Source organism: Hoplias malabaricus, chromosome 4, assembly GCF_029633855.1.
Source record: "Hoplias malabaricus isolate fHopMal1 chromosome 4, fHopMal1.hap1, whole genome shotgun sequence".
Classification (NCBI taxonomy): Eukaryota; Metazoa; Chordata; class Actinopteri; order Characiformes; family Erythrinidae; genus Hoplias; species Hoplias malabaricus.
The window spans coordinates 5,196,178-5,216,904 of NC_089803.1; the positions used below are offsets into that span (position 1 = coordinate 5,196,178).

General features: G+C 38.7%; 1 non-coding gene and 2 gene segments (V, D, J or C); 1 reads left to right on the forward strand and 2 right to left on the reverse strand.

The window, feature by feature from the left end:
• Nucleotides 1-10,480: 10,480 nt before the first annotated feature.
• LOC136694167 (immunoglobulin kappa variable 4-1-like) lies at nucleotides 10,481-11,177 on the reverse strand. The segment is given in 2 exon segments: nucleotides 10,481-10,818; nucleotides 11,129-11,177. Coding segments are annotated over 2 exon segments (387 nt in total).
• A 3,973-nt stretch (nucleotides 11,178-15,150) lies between these two features.
• Nucleotides 15,151-15,333, forward strand: LOC136695768 (U2 spliceosomal RNA). The gene has a single exon (XR_010802361.1). It is a non-coding gene; the product is annotated as a U2 spliceosomal RNA (small nuclear RNA).
• A 1,233-nt stretch (nucleotides 15,334-16,566) lies between these two features.
• LOC136694168 (immunoglobulin kappa variable 3-11-like) lies at nucleotides 16,567-17,070 on the reverse strand. The segment is given in 2 exon segments: nucleotides 16,567-16,877; nucleotides 17,022-17,070. Coding segments are annotated over 2 exon segments (360 nt in total).
• Nucleotides 17,071-20,727: the final 3,657 nt, after the last annotated feature.

A 20,727-nucleotide genomic window follows, 5' to 3' on the forward strand; every position in this document is an offset into this window, starting at 1 on the left:
GTTTATCTATTTGCATTTAGTTCATTAGAGGTGCTATAGTACATGACATAGACTTCTTCAAAGAAAGCTTGGCAACAGGTTGTTCACTTTTAAGGTAATAATTGGATTATAAAGAATTAACAACGTGGTTTATGAAGAAAAATTATTATTTGAAAAGGGATTTCTGATCTAAGCTTTGCTATAAGTGTATGGGGTTGCAAATATTTAGTGGTAATCATATTTAGAAGTGCTTGTTGAGTCTTATATAAGTTTGTATATTCTTTAATTACAAGGTAGTTACTGAATGTTTAATAAATCTAGGTTTATGGTGCACTTAGTAGTTATATCACTTAATAAAGGGGATTTAGTGGTGTGAATTGTATTGCATATTAAGGTTTGATTTCTCTGAAGTTGGCAAATTCAATTGGGGATTGATTTTTATTAATTGTGGTAATATAGTGGCATATAAACAGAAAAAAAAAAAAAAAAAGAGGGAGAGAAATAATTAATAAGTGTAAGTTGGGAACATATTTAGTCATTATTATGCCAAAAATGGGCACTAATGTTTCAAAAGGGGTTACTCCTGTTGATATAGTTAAGAAAAATAATCCTCTAATAAAAGGCATTGCAAGAATATCAGAAAAATTTTATAAGCGATGGCCTGACATAGACCAACCATGGCCGGTAGAGGGGACACTTAACCCAGATGTAATTAAAACAATAGAGGTACTTGTATCAACATATAAAGCAGGACAGAAAAAAGGGCGTCAAGGAGAAAAGCGAAAGGAAAAAAGAGAAATAGAGCTTGGCATTCTCCAGTTATTTGAACAAGAGAGTCAGAAACTGATGAAGGCAGCGAAGGACAAGAGGGAGAAGAGTGTAGACGCGATTAACCGAAAAAAACCGAAAGACAGATGGCCGAAGTTAATGTGTCTTTTTCACATGTGGACTCAGTTAAGACACCACCACCTTATGAGAAGGAAGTGAAAAGTGAAAAAGCCTATCCTCAGCTTCCAGTGATTAGTCAAGGAGGAAATTATCACATTGAAGATGAAGATGAATGCATCATTGAAACAGGACAAGCAGAGACAACGATAAAGCTGTATCCAAGTTCCAAAAGCAAGAAGAAAACTCGACGTCTGCAGACTAGAGGTGAACTGAGAGTGAGAAGGAGGACCATTGAAAATGAGGATCTGAGTGACCAGGAGGAGGCCATGGGTGGATATGATCCAGCCATCAGACGAATGCTGGCTAAAGCAGAAAAAAGAGGAGATGTGAGTAGAAGGAAAGAGGACTCGAGAGATGGAAGTTCTGATGAAACAGAGAATGAAGAAAGTGATGATGGATGGAAGAGTAAGGGATCTTTCTCTGAAAGAGGATTATTTCCTGAAACATCCAGCACAAAAGGAGAAGACAGACGAAGAGCTTTGAGAGAAGTAGAAAAAAGTATAGACCAATGTTTATTGAACTTAGATAATGCTTCTAGCTCACTGGAGACACAACTGAAAGAGTTGCAGACATATGAGGGGGATCTGAAAAATGAAGACACTAAAAAATCTGATAGACAATACACTTTGCGTCCAAGGAAAGGGAAATCACTTGAAAAGATATGTCCAGTGATAGTCCGAGGACGGAATTTGGAATACAAGCCTTGGCAAAATACAGATATGTCAGATATCATGGAAAAGTTGCCTACTTTGCAAGAAGGAGCACATCCTTGGATTTCAAAATTAGAAGAGCTTCTGGTGGGAACGCAGCCAGCAATAGGTGACATAAAGAGACTTTTAGCAAATCTCCTGGGAGTTCCAGCCATGGAAGAAATTCTACAGAAAGCGGGCCTAGAACGATATGTAAGAACTGCTGTTAATGATCCAGAGCTGTTTGCTGCAATCAGAGGTCGAATGTGGAGAGCATTGAAAGATTCATTTCCAACCAATGTGCATCCTGACAATATCCTGATTGAGCCTTTGGGAGAAGAAGAGAACCCGAGAGCCTATGTGTCAAGAGTCCATCAGGTATGGAGAAATGTCACAGGAAATGATCCAGATTTAAATCAGATGGAACAGTCAATTTTGCGAGCCAAATTACAGAAGGGACTACCCTTACCAGTGAGAAGTAAACTGGCAGAAGTAGTGGGTCTTGGAAGCATGGCAAAGAGTGTCTATACAGATCATATAGCCCATCAAGTGGAGCTATATAGAAAGAAGGAACATGATCAGAAAATACAGGATGAAGAGACTCTCAGAAAGCTGAACCAAATACAACTGGTGGACAACAAGAAAAAAGAAAAGAAACAAGCTGTAGTCATACAAAGTCAGCCTCCTAATCAGCCAGGACCACATCTGGATCAGACTCAACCTCAAGTGAGCCAGTCAGCATCAGTTGCTCCAGTGACTCCCTGGCCACAGCCAGTGTTTGGTCAGGTGCAGACATGGAGAGGAAGAAGTCAAGGAAATCTAGGAAGAGGAAGACCAGGAAGATTCAGTCTGAACTTTCAGCAGCCTCCTGAAGTGTGCTATAATTGTGGACAGTTTGGTCATTTTGCTCGTGAATGCAACCGGCCAGGAGGAAACTTCAGGGGATACTTTAGAGGAGGATTCAGAGGAGGATTCAGAGGACAACCAAGGTCAATCAAGGGACCTGTGAACCCTTATAGGGGCCCGGAACCAGGATTCTAGGGATGCCCGGAGAACTCGTGTGGGAGGTGTCAGCTGGTAGCAATAGGGCCGGAGAGAGATCCAACAATAGAGGTGAAAATAAATAATCGACCATTGATAATGATGGCAGATAGTGGAGCTGCTTTCACCTGTATTCGGCCTGAAGATGATATACACCTCCCCAGGTCTGGTCAGATGATTCGGACAATCGGGTTTGAGGGAGTAAAACAGCTGATTCCTCTCACAGAACCAATTGAGCTCTGCTATAAACATCTGAAGACTACAATACCCATACTGGTATCAGAACATACACCTATTGCACTTTTGGGAAGAGATGCTTTGTGCAGACTGAACTGTACAATAAAATGCACACCGGACGGCTGCCTGGTAGAAGTGCCGAGTGAAATGATTAATCAACTGATGATGAAAACAGAGACTGATGCTTCTTCAGTATTTTGGATTGGAAATCTTAGCGAAGAATTCTTGGAACCAGCCAAGATGTGGGAGAAGTTTATTGTAGCAAACATGCCTGATGCAAAGACTCCAGAGTATCCATTTCACTGTACACTGAAATACTTTAAGGATGCTGAACAATCAGATGGAGAACAATGGCTGAATCATCAACCAAAGCAAGTTGAATTACGTTCATGTTGCATAATTTTAGGACCACAAGGAGCTGCTATGAAGATAGACAAAAATGATTACTTGCATAAAGAGTTTGAGATGGGAAAAAGTGTACCACATGTGACTTTACTGGTGTCTGAAGATTGTGAGCAGAAACAAATAGGTGAAATGATGGCAGAAGCAGAAGAAGTTGTCTTTAAACCGCTTAAAGAGAATCTTTCCATCTGGAGGAGTGAAGATCAGCGATTTATTAAGATTATGATTACTGCTCAAGGACAAGGACAGCCACAAGTCGTCAGGATGACACATGAATCACTTTACAATGAGAAGATGGATTCAAACTCTTTGAAAGAGGAAATGCTGCGATGTGTTCCAAAATGTTTATGGTCACAACATAGCACTGACATTGGATTTGTGAAGTCAGCTCAACCAGTGAAAGTTGAACTCCGACCAGGAACAAAACCTCCGTGGAAGCCTCAGTATCCTTTGAATGAAGAAGCAATCAAAGGGATCGAACCACAAATTGAAGGTCTTGTGAAGGCAGATGTTCCGAAGATAACACAGAATCCGCAGAGTAATACACCTTTGTTGCCTGTGAAGAAGCCAGATAACTCTTATCGTTTAGTACATGATTTGAGAGCAGTAAATGAAGTAGTAGCAGACTTTCCAGCAGAAGTGCCAGATCCACATGTTTTGTTGGCCCAAATTCCTCCGGATGCAAAGTATTTCACAGTATTAGATTTATGTGGTGCATTTTTTAGTGTTCCACTAAGTGTAGAAAGTCAGGGTTTATTTGGGTTTACTTACAAGGGACAATTCTATGAGTATAAGAGATTACCACAGGGATATAAACATAGTCCTCACATTTTCAATAAAGTATTGAAAGATGATTTAGTTGGGGTAGATCAGAAGTTAAAAAGTACTGTCATTCAATACATGGATGATATTCTTCTTAGTGCACCAGATGAGGAAATAGGTCATAAACTAAGTGTAAGGATGCACAAACGGTTGCCAAGTTTTTGTGTAGAGAAGTCATAAGCAGGTGGGGACTTCCAGATCGAATATCCTCAGATAATGGGAAAGAGATTGTGGATAAAACAGTGAAACTAATTTTGCAAAAATTGGGAATTAAACAGCGTCTGGGAGCTGTGTACCATCCGCAAAGTCAAGGGATTTGTGAAAAAATGAATGGTGTCTTGAAAAATCGGATTGTTAAAATCTGTCAGCACACGGGGTTAAATTGGATAGCAGCACTTCCATTAGCATTAATGGTTTGTCGCTCAAGTGAGCTGCGTGATTTACACATGACTCCTCATGAGTTGATGACAGGCAGACGAATGCCAACGCCATGTTTGCGTACAAGTGGGAAAGGTCCAAGTTTAGCTCTTTTAGAAGATGACATGAGAGCATATGTTTCATACTTAGCTAATTTACATAAAAGAATATCCACATACGTTTCAGAAAAGCAAAGAAAAGAGGAGGAGCAGGAGAGACTGGATGAGCAAAGGAAGAATACAGTGCAGCCTGGAGACAAGGTGTTTGTAAAGGTATTTAGAAGAAAATGGTATAACGAACGCAGAGAAGGACCTTTTGAAGTTGTTCGCAGTACTGGAACGGCAGTTCAAGTCAAGGGGTCTCCAACGTGGTATCATTTATCTCACTGTGTTAAAGCACCAAGTGAAGAGGAGCCTTTCTCAAAGGGAGGAGAGGTTGCAGGTTCAGGAGAACCAAAAGAACATGAGAGAGAAGAGGTTGAAAATAACATGCAAGAAACAAATCAGAGTAGATCTCCTGAAGAGGAGATTGTCCCTGGTTTGGATGATGCTGATGACTCTGTGTATATTTCTGATGATGCCAGACATGACACAGCAGATTGTAAACGAGACAAAAAGTTTGGAGAAATTGAATTTCAATATGTCCCAGGAACAGCAGGTCCCATTCCAGAAAGCAGTAATTCCATTTCAAAACAGTTCAGAGACTTGGATCAAGAGAAGAGTCCAAGACCAGTTCGGAAAAAGGTTAGACCTAAACGGTATGAGAACTAAAGAGAATGAAACTTTAAAGAATTTTACTTTTTCAGTGTCGAAAGTTAGTGAGGGGGTAAATGGATCACATCTAACTACACTAATGCCTTTGATAATTTCAACAACATCATCACCTTTCAAGACAGTGGTTAAAGCTAAATTAGGTAAAGCAGTTCATCTTCCCTGTAAATGTGGAAGATTTAATACAGGGGGTAATAGTCCTCCTGAGTGGAAAAATAGTCGTGGTGAAAAAGTGGTGTTAACAGGACCTGAAGTTGATCATTTGCCTCATGACCAGAGAAAGTATCTTTTGTTTAATGCCTTTAGGTGGTTCAGAGTTAGAGATGATTGTTCAATTCTTTTACGTAATGTTACATGGGAAGATCAAGGGGAATACACTTGTACTTATTTGGAACCAGAGCTTAAGTTTGTGCCATTTCAAAATGTGTGGAGAGAAGGGTACATAACTCGTACAGTGATAGTGATGATAAAGGACCAGAGTCCTATTGAAGTTTTTACATCTATTAAAAGAGTTCAGGACCAAACCACTATGGCAATGACTTTAAAGGTTACTAAAGAACAAATTAAGCCAAATACTTTAGCTCCAGAAATAAGTAAAGGAAATAATGTAACTAATCGGATTACTACTTTAGATATGCCATTAAAGGAGATGAATAGCACTACACTGCCAATGATGACTTCTGCTTCGGGTACATCTGAATCTAGCACAACTGTTGAAAATGGAAAAATAACAAGATCACATAATGTTGTAAAAGTAACCCAGACTCCAGAAGTAATGTTCTTTCCATTGCAGAAGGAAATAAACATAACACAGGGTCCAGAGTTAAATATGGAGCATGAAGTGAATATCAGTCAAGTGACTTTTGAAGCTAGAAACCCAATGGAAGACATGGATTCAAAGGGTTTAGTAACCACTGAGAAAATCACTTTAGAAGGGCAGAGTGAGTTTTTTGATTCTGACTGGACATCTGAAGAAATGACTGACCATTACCATGCATTACAGAAAAGAGAAGCAAAATGGAAAGCATATGGATTTGATTCTTCAGTGTTACAAATCACAGACCCATGGGCATCTAGAAATTTATGGTTTCAGCAAATAACCCATTCCGTAAGAATGAGTACGAGGTTGACTGGTCCATGTGTGGTGAAAGTTCCATCACCAAGCACATGGCCATCAATTTTAGAGACAGTACCAGAACCATTGCATGCTATGTGTCAATCTTATGCTTTATCGTGGTTAATATATCAGCAAAACTCTGAAGAAGATATAATAATGGCTTTATCAGTGCATTTGTTTAGACCTAGATTAAATTGTACTTGGTTGATGAAGTTGCCATATGTGAATTTCCTTAATCGGCATGAAAATATACTGACAGCACGGCCTGATGCGATGGAAGTAAAATCTGTGGAGACTAAAGACTGTTTTTGTTCCAATGATACTCACAATGGACAGGGGATGTTTATGGGAATATCTGATTGTGCTCGTTATAAGATGAATTTTAAAGAGCCTAAACCTAAGGACGTTTTGTTTAAAGTGAATTTTCATACACCAGATAGCAAACAGAGTAGAACATTAATGGTGCAGTATGACATTTTGCCTGTAAATGTGACTATAGGAAATTTTAAGGATATTTGGTGGGTTTGTGGAGATAAAGCATACATATTTCTACCATATGGATGGACAGGCTGTTGTTATATGGCAACATTAAAGCTTCCTTATGAGGTTTATACTCTCCAAAAAGTTGAAGCAACTGATGAAGGGAATTCTGAAGGTAATTCTGTGAGAAGAAAGAAAAGGGAAATGGCTCAGTTTCATAACTTGGAAGCATATCATTGGAGAATCAGTATAGGAGAAAAAATGGGGTATAGGATTATTCCCATGGTATGGTGTGACATTTTTAGCAGATCATATAGATAATATTACGTACACTTTACAAGGGTTTGCTAATGAAACAATAAGAGGGTTTCAGTATTTGTCAAATACTCAAAAAAGTCACAGATTAACTTTGTTGAAACATGACATGGCTCTGGATTACATTTTAGCTAAGCAAGGGGGTTTATGTGTAGCTTTGAATCTGACAGGGGATGCCTGTTATACTTTGATTCCGGATAATTCTGATAATATGACTAGTGTTATAGAAGCATTGAAGCATATAAGGGAGGCGTTTGGTCCATCAAAAGGAGCTGGATGGTCTGTGAATGCTTGGTTATTGGAGAAATTAGGACCACTAGGAGCAATGTTGGCTCAAGTTTTTGGAGCAGCTCTTTTAGCAGTGTGTATAATGTTTTGTTTTTGTACACTGTTGTTAACTTGTGCAAAAGCTATGATTTTGAAATGGGTTGGAGTTGTAATGCCTGGAAATCAAGTACAGATGCCATTATTAAGTAGAACCGACTCAGACAAACATGAGGAGGAAATGTTGGAAAACAACCTGGTAGAAAGATATCCATTTTGAATATCCACTATTATATATTTTTCATTCACTTATGATATTATCTTTTATTTTGTTAGGTTTATTATTTAGTAATCAAGTATAAAGATTGTAGGATGAAAGTATACACTGTAGCTTATTAAACGTATTAATCCATTAATGTTACTATTATTAAAGTTTTATTTGATGTTTATTTGCATCTATCATTTTTGCAAAAGATACTGGCTGTTGTTTCTTTCTTCCAGAAAGAAAAAGGGGGGAAGATCACTGTAAGGGAGGATGGTTGTTCGAGATTCCTGAAATGCTACAGGGATCCAAAAACTCAAAAGAGGACAATAAAACAGAAGGACTTTGAAAAAGAATTGTGAAGACTTGCTGAAGCTCAATATGTCATCAACATCACATCAGAAGACAAAAGTTGCTGAAAAGACAATATTATGTCATATGTTTCTATTGAATTGTTTATTATTAGTAATCTTTGATAGTGATAAACCATTATATGAGTGATATTAAAAATTGTAACAACTGTGTATTATGAAGATTTATAGACTGATGAAATGTAATCTGTGTAAGTGTATTGAAATCTCAGAGTTTTTGTTTGTTTTATCGATGTTAGGGCCAAGGGGTATGTCAGGTAGGGACAGGTCCACTGGAAGGTCCGATGGGTCGACCAGCCTGAATTTGGACATTGGTTTGATTTTATTTTCTGAGATTTTTATATACATATACTTAAGTCAACTCCCTACACATATAGAATAAATTTAATTGGATTGGAGTACAATTTTTTGTGATCGCCGGGCAGAGGGATCGTTGAGGGAATTTTTCCTGTCTAAAATGTTTGAAGGATTTTCAAGAAAGATGGCGGCCTGGCAGGTTTTTTCGCCCTCACACTCCATGAAATTTTGTTACATCATAATGCAAGTGATGTTAAAATTGTGTGTAGGAAGGTATCAATTATTTGTTATGACATTTACATGTATGGGTTGCTTAAATTTTTACGAGACTTTAACAGTCTCGAAGGGAGGAAATTATGAGGTATATTTATCAGATAGCCTCATAAGACAGTATTCAGTGTGTTCAGCCATATGCTCTATGTATGTGCGCCACAGAGAGGAATGTTTAGGATAAGCTGTCAGTGAGAGTAAAAAACTATAAATTATACCCCTCCCTTAGAGCATGCAAATGTAAACTGTCCTTTATGTTTGCCTTATTTGGAGAGGTGAGAGAAGGATATAGGAAAAGATCATAGAGAGAGAGAGAGAGATGATCGGAGCGCTCAATTGAACACTACTCTCTCACGGGATCCTTAAGAACCCGTAAGACACTGTTTTGGTAAATAAAGATGTATTTACACTTTTAACCGTGTCTGCGGAGATTCTTTTCCATCACCTATCTTCACAACACAGCAAAAGTTAACAACATTGTGTTTGTGTTTAAATCATTGCATGACCTTGCCCCTTCTTACCTAAGTAGTTTACTTCAACCATACTCTCCAGTGCATACTCTTCGGTCCTCACGCCTCCATTTGCTTGAGGTTCCACATTTTAAGCTAAGCACCATTGGAAATAGAGCATTTTGTGTCGCGGGTCCAAAGCTGTGGAACAGTTTTCCTGATGAACTGCGAGCTTGTTCATCTGTAGTAAGAGAATTAAGGTCAGACAATGGAACTAATCTGATATCTGCTGAAAAGGAGTTAAAGGAGGCACTGAAGTTTAGGAATTTAGGTCAAATTGTGAGCAGTCTCATACAGGAAGGTGTTAAGTGGACGGTCAGTCCTCCAGCCAGTGCCCATCATGGAGGCCTTTGGGAGCACATTATTCAAATGGTGAACAACATTTTATCGTCTATCACAAACAAACAATCCTTGGATGATGAGGGTCTAATCACAGAGATGTGGGAGGTTGAATGACACCAATGAGTTGGAACCAGTAACACCCAATCACCTACTGCAATTTAAGGTCCAACCCATACCCCCAGGAATATTTAGAAGGGAAGATCTATATGCCAGAGGCAATGGCGACGAATGCATTATATTGCTGATGTTTTCTGGACACGCTGGAAACAGGAATATGTTCCACTCATGTAAGAATGACCTAAATGGTCCCGAATCAGGCCCAATTTCTGTGTGGGAGTCATTGCTGTGGTGGCTGATCCTACATGAGGCTCATGGGAGATGGCAAGAGTCATTGAAGCAATAACAGATTCAAAGGGTCTCTGTCGTACTGTAAGACTTTAAACTAAATCCGGCAAGGTCTACCTCCTGGTAAAAGCTGAAAGCACAGATTGAACTGAGACTCATCAAAAGTGCACATGTTACCTTTCGCATTACATTCATATTTTTGTTTAGTAATATAAAGGATAAAGTTGCTCCCTTTGTGTATAGACACACACAGTTGCTACAAGGGGTCGGATATGTTGGAGCCTAATACAGTTAAAATTAGCTTTTTGGTTTAGACTCTTTCTTTGATTGCTGGCCTTCAGCCTGGAACTTTATTTTGATATAGCCTTAGGCCACATGTTCAGGTAAAAGATGGCATCTTCCACATGTGATCGGTCTAAAGTGATGTGTATCTCTCCTCCACAGAGTGTGTTATTGTGTGTGGAGGTGTGTGTTAGTGAGGTGTGTGTCTCTCCTCCACAGAGTGTGTTATTGTGTGTATCATCCTCCCCCTCAGCACCTGCAGTAGGGTGCAGCTGCAGCAGTGCATTCTCTGACTGAGGGAGGTTTTTGTACGACTCTATTTCACTGTGTGCACACCCAGCTACCACTGATCTCATGAAAACTCTGACAGTAATAATCTCCTGCATCTTCAGTCTGGACGTTACTGATGGTCAGAATGAAGTCAGATCCAGATCCACTGCCACTGAAACGATCTGAAATACCTGACTGTCTAGTGTTAGCATTGTAAATCAGGAGTTTAGAAGCTTCTCCAGGTTTCTGCTGATACCAGTTTAATCCTTCTTTTCCATTACTCCAGCGAAACACTGCAGGGCTGGTTCTACAGTTGACGGTGACTGATTGTCCTGTAGAAACTGTTTTAACTGAAGGAGTCTGAGTCACAGTCACCTGACCACTGGATCCTAAAGGAAAGCGTAAATATAAATAGTATAAATAAGTTAATATGAATAAATACACTTAGAAAACTGTAAATAAAATGTTTTTTTTTTTTTAATTGTTAAATGTTTCTTGTCAAATTATTCAAAATGTGCTCAGGTGTTTTAATTAATTAATGATTTATAATATTGTTATTGTTATTACTATTTATTTTGCTTGTATTTATTTAACTTTATATGTACATGTGTTCACTGTAACTGCAAATCATAAGATTTAAATAAAATTATGTGTTTTATATCAGAAACAAATATCCATAAAGAAAATCAGTTATGTTACCTCTCGTCCAGAGCGCCAGTGTCCAGATGAAGATGGAGACCAAAGTCATGGTTGTTGTGGGTGAAGTTTGTGGGGCAGCAGCTCTCAGTCATGAAGTGTTAAACTCACAGGGCTATAAACACTAGCAGAGCACTGAAGCATGGGCTCATGATGCAAAGTGGACCCTCTCTATGGAAATCATCTTCAAAAATCATCATATTTATTTTGGTGAAGGAAACTATGATAGCAATAAGAATATTTGGTAAAACTTGTTTTAAGGTCTGCTTCTTAACAGTCTATTATCAAGCAGTTTATTAATGATTAATAAGCAGTTAAAAGTCACAATTAGCATATTATATGAAAGAGAATTTACAAACATTATAAAGGTATTTATACAGTGTGTTAAATACTTTTAACTTAACAGACATTCAGAGTAATCACGTTATCACAGTTATAGTTTTTAAGCTGCAAGGAATATTCACTGTTATTGTAGATATCAAGGGGCACTGTGTGTTTACAGCAGTTTCTTTTACATTCATGGTGTAACATTTCACTGGATATTGGACTGAAAGTCTTTATTTAGCAATTGTAAAACTAAAGTTGAATGTACACATTCTCTATTACAAGCATTTACTGTTGTGGAAGTAGTTCATAATGAGTAACATACATGAATAAAGTATTTATTAAGGAACTTGCAAGACCGTAACTACAGTGTTACTAATTCACCCTTTATAACTACAGACTTACACTTAGGAAGTGCTTATTAAGGCTAGAATTCATAACAAAAATGCAGTGATGAACTTCCATCCTGACCTGCTCTTTGTAAATGTATTACTGGTTTATAGTGACTTCTGATCGACAGGACACCTGAATATACACTAATCCTACCATGTACAAGTACGGCAGATGAGTTCATTTACTAGCAATGACTACCACATTAGACCAGTCTGGATTTAAATATTTTAACCTGTTTATATTGTAGGATCAGCATGTCATATCCAGACAGTTGAAGTCTGCTTTGAACTGAATATTACAGCATAAATGTTTAGGACGTTATAATAATAATATAATATATAAACAGTTAATAACCTATTTAACCAATCTTAAAATACATTAAATAAATACATAGCATTTTACAAATGTGTGAGTGCTTACAACAGATGTGTTACTCTTGGTTTTGGTTATTTCTTTGTCATTAGTGAGTTACCTGCTTCTTAAATGTTAATTAACTGTTAAGAAGCCAACCTTAGAAATAGTCTTACCAAATCAGTAAGAACCCGTGGTGACAAATGTGTCACAAACATTTGATGAGGTCTGGAAAATTCCCTACACAGCTTTATCCTTCACTTTAAATCATGACGTCCCTAAGTGACATTTACTGAGCATCCTGAATGCAGTCATGTGACAGTGTGTGAATTTGTGTTTGTTTGACCTCATTTATAGAACGATGGTGTGATTGGTGAATACATAGAAATGTTTATTTTAAAAACATACTTGTATTTATAAAAGGTGTGTTCCAAACCTTTTAACATTTGAACTGCTTTAGTCACCTGTCCTGTGTTACATACTGTACGACCCGCTCGGATCACTTTTCAGGGACAAAATGTGCAAATACAAGTTTAGAAAATGGTTGCTGTGATGTTTGTTATGTTGCAATTTCAACCCAAAATTTACAGCAAGAAATGTTAAAAAAATGTTCTATGTTGTTTCTTTGGCCTGTTTTATATTTCTCACAATTTGGATTTATGGTGAACTGGGTCTGGGCTGTTATGAGTTAAACTATAATGCATGTCTAATAACCCATCATTGACTCTACAATCCAGCTTTACATTTAATACAAAAGCCTGCTCTAAACACAGCTCACTTCACTCTTTACACAAACTATTTCTGAACTATAACACAATATTAATGGATTCTGCAGCTGTTAATAATGGAAAACACTCCCACACTGTAGAAGCTACAGATTCTTAGAGCAGTTCTGTCTCCATCTGGACAGTGAGTCTTCCCTTCCCAATGCACTGAACAAATTCTACACATGGTTTGAGGTGCAGAACGACACGATGCTGAGGAAGAGCACCACTCCTCCCAATGAAGAGTTAATGTGAGGAAAACTCTATGTAAAATGAACCCAGGAAAAGCTGCTGGAGCAGACTACATTCATGGCTGAGTGTTCAGAGGATGTGCAGACCAGCTAACATATCTTCACTGACATCTTCAACACCTCCCAGAGCAGCGCCATCATCCCAATGTGCTTCAAGCCAACCATCATCATCCTCGTGTCAAAGATGTCTCCTGTGTCCTGCCTCAGTGAATACTGTCCCAGTGCACTCACTCCAATCATCATGAAGTGTTCCAGATGATTGTCATGAGGCAGTGGTCTAGCATCTAGCGTTGTTGCACATGTTGCCCTCGAGCACTTTAGCCCTGTGTGAGATGTTCTGTGTTTGTCGGTCCTGGAGGAAACCTGTTTCGTTTCACTGTGTACTGTAAACTGTATGTCACTGGAATGATAATAACATTCACTTGACTTGACTCATAAAGTTTATGGTTTTACTGCCAATAGGTAAAAATGTGAATAAAACATCTGTAATTATAGGAAAAATAAAAATATAAGTTATTTAATACTGTTGCTGTTAGCAGTGTTTTAAGAAATTGTTTACTTCTCTGGTTTTATAAAACGGTGAAACACACACATGAAGTGGACATTTATGTACACAGTTGATTTTTTGATGTCAAGCCACTTTAAATTTGATAGAACAACAACATCAGTAAAATGAAATATAGGGCAGCAATAGAAAAACTGTGTAAACACTTATTTCCCTTTAAAACACTATTGGTACTCGAGTATTTAAATAAGGTTTAGTTTAAAGCCTTTTCACAACTTGATGACTTCTTTGAAGAACAATAACGATGGTTACATGTGGCATGGTGTGGGAATATCATAATCTGACTTATCAGGCATTGAGAGCTCAGGGTGTGTACAAACTGTCTACATTTTTTACCTGAAAACATATAGAAATCTGCAAATAGATTTAAAGTTAAATAAGTCTGAGAACCCTCAAGTCGGACAAGTTTACTGAATGAAGCTGAACATCTGGTGAAGGTGCTGCTCTATTCTGGGAGAAAGAGGACGACTCAGGACTGTTCATGTAAATCTGAGTTTCACCTCACTGCTCTCTCTCTCTCTCTCTCTCTCTCTCTCTCTCTCTCTCTCTCTCTCTTTACTGGTGTGTGTAAAATGATGTGTAGAGTTCAGTTGTTTGGAGCTTGGTTTCAGTTCCTTAGTGCTGATGAGAACTGTCACAGTGTCATAGTCCTAGTGTTTCATTTGTTAATTCATTGTTCAGCAGGTGGTGGTCAAGTCTTTCATGGGTGACACCACTGTGTTACAGCAATGTTACAGAATATGAAAAGTGTTAATTATTCAAAATTAAATGTAACAGTGTTTTGGGTGAATCTTAGAGAATACACTATGGGAGATGCCAGCAGATCTAATGTCTGTCCAAGACTGGTTCAGAGCAGGTGGAAATAATCAGACACTGAGTGGTTTCTTCTGCTATTGAAGCAGTGTGTAATTTAAGAAAGTTCAGTTGAAGAAAAACAGAAACAGAATCTTAGAAAATGGTGGTGCTGCTCTCACACATTGTGAAGGTGATGGAAACAGATGATGTTTAAGCTCCATGATGAATGTATCAGTTTACACTGATGTCTTTTTGTCTCAGTGAAAAAGACTAAACAACCAGTAAAAATGCCTCCTGCTGGTCTTACACTAACACTGGACTCTGCCTAAGACTGCACCAAGAGAAACACTAGAGTAACACTAAATATACATTTCAATTTACAGTAACTGTACATTTATAATAACAATAAAATAACACTTACACCACACTTTTATTAACTCTAAGTAAAAGGACATGTCTGGGGAGGACAGAATGTAGTGGGGGAGCTGAGCAGGACAGGGGCCTGATCACAGAATGGCTGTGTGATTATGTGTTAGATTGATATTGTCCACATTGCACCAGCTACATTTCAGTGGGAGGATCATCACTACTCTGCCTTTCAGCTAAGATCAAGTTTAGTATCAGTTCTCTAGGTTTAATATCTGATACCTCCTCTATATTATAATTATGAAATAAATAGATTTTTAGAGCAAAGGGATGGAAGAGGGTCTTCATAGATTCATTCTTTTCATCTACACGTTATTACAGAACGTCCAGGAACTCTGCACTTCTTTCTCTTGTGGGCAGCCATGCTGTAATGGTTAGAGAAGTGGGCTTGGGACTGTCCCTGGTTTGATTCCCACAAACATCAGGAGAACTGGGGACAGGGGGCTTGAAGGAACATCACTGTGTCCTCCTTCTAAATCACAGCTGATTTGCCCTGTACCTGGGACAGTCTTCTCCAGTTAATGGATGCAGCATGTGACGACGTAGGTGTGGATTCATATAGAGGCTGGATTCAACACGCCACAGGGTCCTTTGTCCATTTCTAATCAATGGAGAACGCTACCTGAGATGTAGAGGTCGTCCTGTGGCTTGACCCAGCCCAGAGACATGATGCTGAGGCAGAGGGAATAACTGACACTGCACACAAATAAATATAGTCCAATGTGTGTGATTCTTTAGCATTGTTTGTGGTTCTGGTAAATTGCCAATATATGTTTAGGCCCAAAATAGAAGCTTTACTTGTTGGAGAATGAGTTTAGCTGTAGATTCAGTGCTGAGTGTTGTCCTTGAGTTTGACTGAGTCAAGATGAACATATTTACACAGACGATGAAGATAATGAACCCCACAAGGATGACTTTAAAAAAGGATGAGCAGGTTTTAGAATAATAATAGTAATAACAATAACAATAACAATAACAATAATAATAATAAGAAGAAGAAGAAGAAGAAGAAGAAAATAATAAAATAATAATAAAACACTTCCTCTAATATGCTACACAAGTTCTGTGTAGTTTAAACTGGTCTAATCTTCGAAGAACTGACTTGATCCACATGATAGACTTCAGCAAGACACTAAAGTTCAGGGACATGTCTTTCCTTTTTATACATAACTTTTAAAGTTCTACTTGAAACAAATGTAGTGATTTTACTGTGTGAATAAAGTAAAATACTATTTAAACAAATTGTGTAAAGTGTGTAATTAATGTGTGGAGACTGTATGTTGAATGCGTATAGTGTGTATAAAGTGTGTATACACTGTGTTTATACTGGTTGTAAAGTGTGTAATGTGCTGAGTGTGTTAATCTGCTCCTGGTGAGATACTCCATCTCCTGATGTAAATCCCTGTTCCACAGTGAGGAAAACTCCCCAAAGAGAGAACACTCTTCACTACTGTAGTGTTCTGGAGCTGATGAGTTCAGTTGAGTGCAGCTTTAGCAGCTGTTCTCAGATCAGTAAGTGTTTCTGACTCAGAACAGTTCCTCTACAGCTGAAGGAGGTTTTTGTACGACGCTCTAACATTGTGTGAATGGATAGCTGCTACCCTGCTGACAGTAATAATCTCCTGCATCTTCAGGCTTTACTCCAGTGATTTTTAGAGTAAAACCTGTACCAGATCCACTCCCACTGAAACGATCTGAGACTCCAGACTGACGGGTGGATGTGCTATAGATCAGGAGTTTAGGAGCTTCTCCAGGTTTCTGCTGATACCAGTGGAGATAGCTGCTTACACTCTCACTGGATCTGCAGCTGATAGTAACAGTGTCTCCTGGAGAAACAGACTGAGATCCTGGAGACTGTGTCAGGATTTTATCTCCAAATGAATCTATAATGGAAAAATAAATATATTGATATTAATGGACACAAACATTGTATTTCAGAGGTAAAAATAAAGGAAATATCATTAAAAGCCAAAATGTTGCCTTCAAATATAAATAAAAACAATCAAAATATTAACAGCTTTCCTCACCTCTCGTCCAGAGAGCCAGTGTCCAGATGAAGATGGAGACCAAAGTCATGGTTGCTGTGGGTGAAGTTTGTGGGGCAGCAGCTCTCAGTCATGAAGTGTTAAACTCACAGGACTATAAACACTAGCAGAGCACTGAAGCATGGGCTCATGATGCAAAGTGGACCCTCTCTATGGAAATCATCAAACCTCTAGTGAGTTCAGACTGGGCTCTCTACAACTGAATAATCCATATAATGACCAACAAAAAAGTAATTAACTGAAAAGTCTGTTTATCAGTACTCACATCGCATTTATGAAACTTTACAGTTTGGATTTCGAAAACTAAATTAGGAAACAGTTACATACATATGGCTTTTAATTCTGTGGAGAAGTGAGACGATGATAATCAAATAATATGGAATTTTCCTTCCTACATTTCTTGGCAATGCACAGCATATAACACATGTCCATGTTCTAAAACAAGTCACATCATTTTTATAAAAGAAAGTCAAGATCTCAGAACATAATCAGACCTTTAGCGTCATACTCTAACTCCAACTGGAAGACTGCAGACAGGGGGCGTTGTATTTAGAAGTTGTTTGCAGTGAGTGCTCAGATTGGTCAAAAGAGAGATTTCAGTTTGAACTGCTACGACTGTCAGGTGAGAAGGCTCAGAATGAGTGGGAGGAGCCAAAGCAGCATGTTAAAATGTAGAAACAAATATCTCTATATTAAGAGTTAGTCTTGAGGAAGGAGATTATAAATGACTCTGAAGAAAACACTGGAAACATTGTTTTAACAGCTTTTACTGGTTTATTTTATATTTTAAAATGAAAGGAAAATCATATTAAAATGCAGGTATAAGTTTTTTACTCTCAAAGAAACAATCACATCAAGTGGAGCTGTGAGTGTGGATTTGTGTCGTCACACTGAAAACTCCCACTGTTACACCAGGAAACTCAAAACGTTTGTGGTGACGTTGACTGTCACTAGGTGTGGCACTATCCCACAAGTACCCAAGATTTACACTAATGTGCACACCTAAATCTGTATAAAGCATTGACTACACCACCCCTATATTATGGGGAAGGGGACCCCTCGCTAGCCCACTCAATTAAAAGAGTGTGAGAGCCAGTCAATAATGCACATGCATCAGTCAGGATATCAAGTCTCGATACAAACTTTATTTCAATTAATTAGTATATATATAAATGTTGTAAACACTATTGGAAACTGTGTGGGGTATAAGCTGATGTACAGACACTACATAACATAGCACAGGCCCAAAACAGTGTTGCCAAGGAAGTGCCCAAACCCACGGAACCCTTTTCACAAAAACATCACTAATGGACACACAAACTACCACCGACCACGCAAAACCAAGATCACAGACTGAGGTCACCAACAAGATTACACCACCAAAATAAAAGGGCACAACCAGAGCACCAGGGTGACCCACTCCTTGACCACAAAACAAAGAAAAGAACAAACAGCAACAGAAACGACCTGTGATATGTCATTACAATACGTTACAGATAACAGCCTTAAGGTCTAAAGCTAAACCTCAAAACAGTGTTATTAATAAAAATGTAAAATAGTAACGGGTGGCTCAGCTATAAGCTGGATGAACACAGTACAATTACAGTCCATGTAATGCACAAGATAAAAACAATACAATAAACAGTGGAGGGAAAACAGTGGCCCACAAGTGCCCCGGCTGCTGCCCCACTCCAGGTAAAACAATATGACTGAGGTATAACTGTTCTGTAGCTGTAACCCAATGAATGTGCAAGCAGCGTTGAACCAGCACCGGTTAAGTCACTGCTAACACCAATCCACACCAGCCATTAATTCAGCTGCCTGTGCTTCTCCACTTCTCAACTGGTCGGCTGCTCCCACCAGTGCACATACACAGGCTAAGTTCCTCCAACAGCAACACACCAAACAATTCCCACTGTCCCTTTGTTTGACCAAAGTGGAAGTGAACTCCCCTGGGTGTGCTCACCTTTATCTTCCCCTGGGGATCAATACACTCCCTACCTGGGTTCCACCCTCTCTACAGTGGGTGTGTCCCATGTTAGTGAGATCTTTCAAACCAGACAGGCACCACTTCATCAGTGAACTAATCTTTAAGGTGCAGGAGTTCATGTTATTATTAACTTTAATAATAAACAATATTAGGCATTCAGCCATACCACACGTTCATCAGATTTTATGGTCTGACACAATTTAACTCATTTCAGCAGTACCTCATTCACAACATTTCATTTACAGATGCTGTTTTACTCCATAATCCTACACCACTAAGAGATTTATAGATCAGTGACAGTTTAGGAGACATAATGGATTAATTCAGCAGTCTGTGAATATTGGGGGAAGAGTGGTAGCCTTCCAACCGAGATCAACCAGGTCCAAATATCCATCTGGACTCACTGATGATGACTTGAAAGCCCACTTTAGAATTGGTCCAATAAAATGAATTGAATAAAATAAAAAAATGTTGCTTTTCAAACCCATGTCCTCTACCAGAAATGTGAATTAATTCATGCAGTGTTCCTCTCTCTCTCTCTCTCTCTCTCTCTCTCTCTCTCTCTCTCTCTCTCTCTCTCACTCCCTGATGACCTGTTTCCATCACACCAGTGATATACTCCTAGTGAAGGATGTGCTGATGAGAACAAAGGAGGGGCCAGCACTGAGAGCAGGAAGAGAAGAAGAGGGACTGAAAGTGACTGTTGTTTGTTTTGCGTTGAGAAGAAAAGCTGGTCATTTGGGGTGTGTTACAGTGTGTCATTCTGGTGTGTAAATAAAAGACCATTCAGACAAACTGCTGCTGCCCCCAGAGTCCTCCTTCCTACAGAGGCTTGGTCACTGACAAATGTATTCTTTTTTATTCATAAATAATCAGTGTTTGTTTGCTATTCCTCAGTAAACTAAACTACCGTTATGGGAGATGTGTGATGATTTAGCATCAGATGATGAACCATTAGTTAAATATTCAGTTTGACAGAAGCTGATGAACTAGTGACCATCTGTAGAAATGCCTTCTGAGCGTCAGACTGAGTACTTAGGTGTAACAGTCTGCACTTGGACTTTTACCATTGCTGTACAACCCCCTAAAGAAATTAGAGACCAGACCTGCTGAGAATCTGAAGGGAGAAACCCTCAGCTGAAGTCCAGGTTGTTTTCAGTCTCATGGTTCTGATGATGTGTGGAATCTCGAGGGTAGGATGAGAGAACCAGAATGGAGCCTGCATTGTGATGATGTAGACCATATTACGAGAGAAATGTACAAACAAAACAACACAACACATGTTGGAGATGATGATGGAGACAGATTTAAACTGAACTGTGAGATTAGCAGCTATTGTCTTCTTCTCCAGACGTCCTTTAACTCAAAAACACTAATGAAAGATCACTGAAGTATTTAGACACACAACTTGGTTTTAGAAGTTCGGTCACTCCACAATGACTGCAGTGTGGTTCTCTTTTATCATCCAGTGGATTAAAGGAGCAACAAAAACAACCCGTGCTGCATCGCCTCTCAACATTAATGTTATGGTTGTTTACTTAAAGTAACTTTAGGTATTCAGTCCTTCACCAGTGACACACAGCTGCCACAGAACTCAGCAAAATAAAACACTCGCTCCTCACAGATCACACAATTAAAGAAGCTTTCCATTCCACCTTAAATGGTGCAGCAGGTGTATGGTGTATGCTCTAGTGTTTA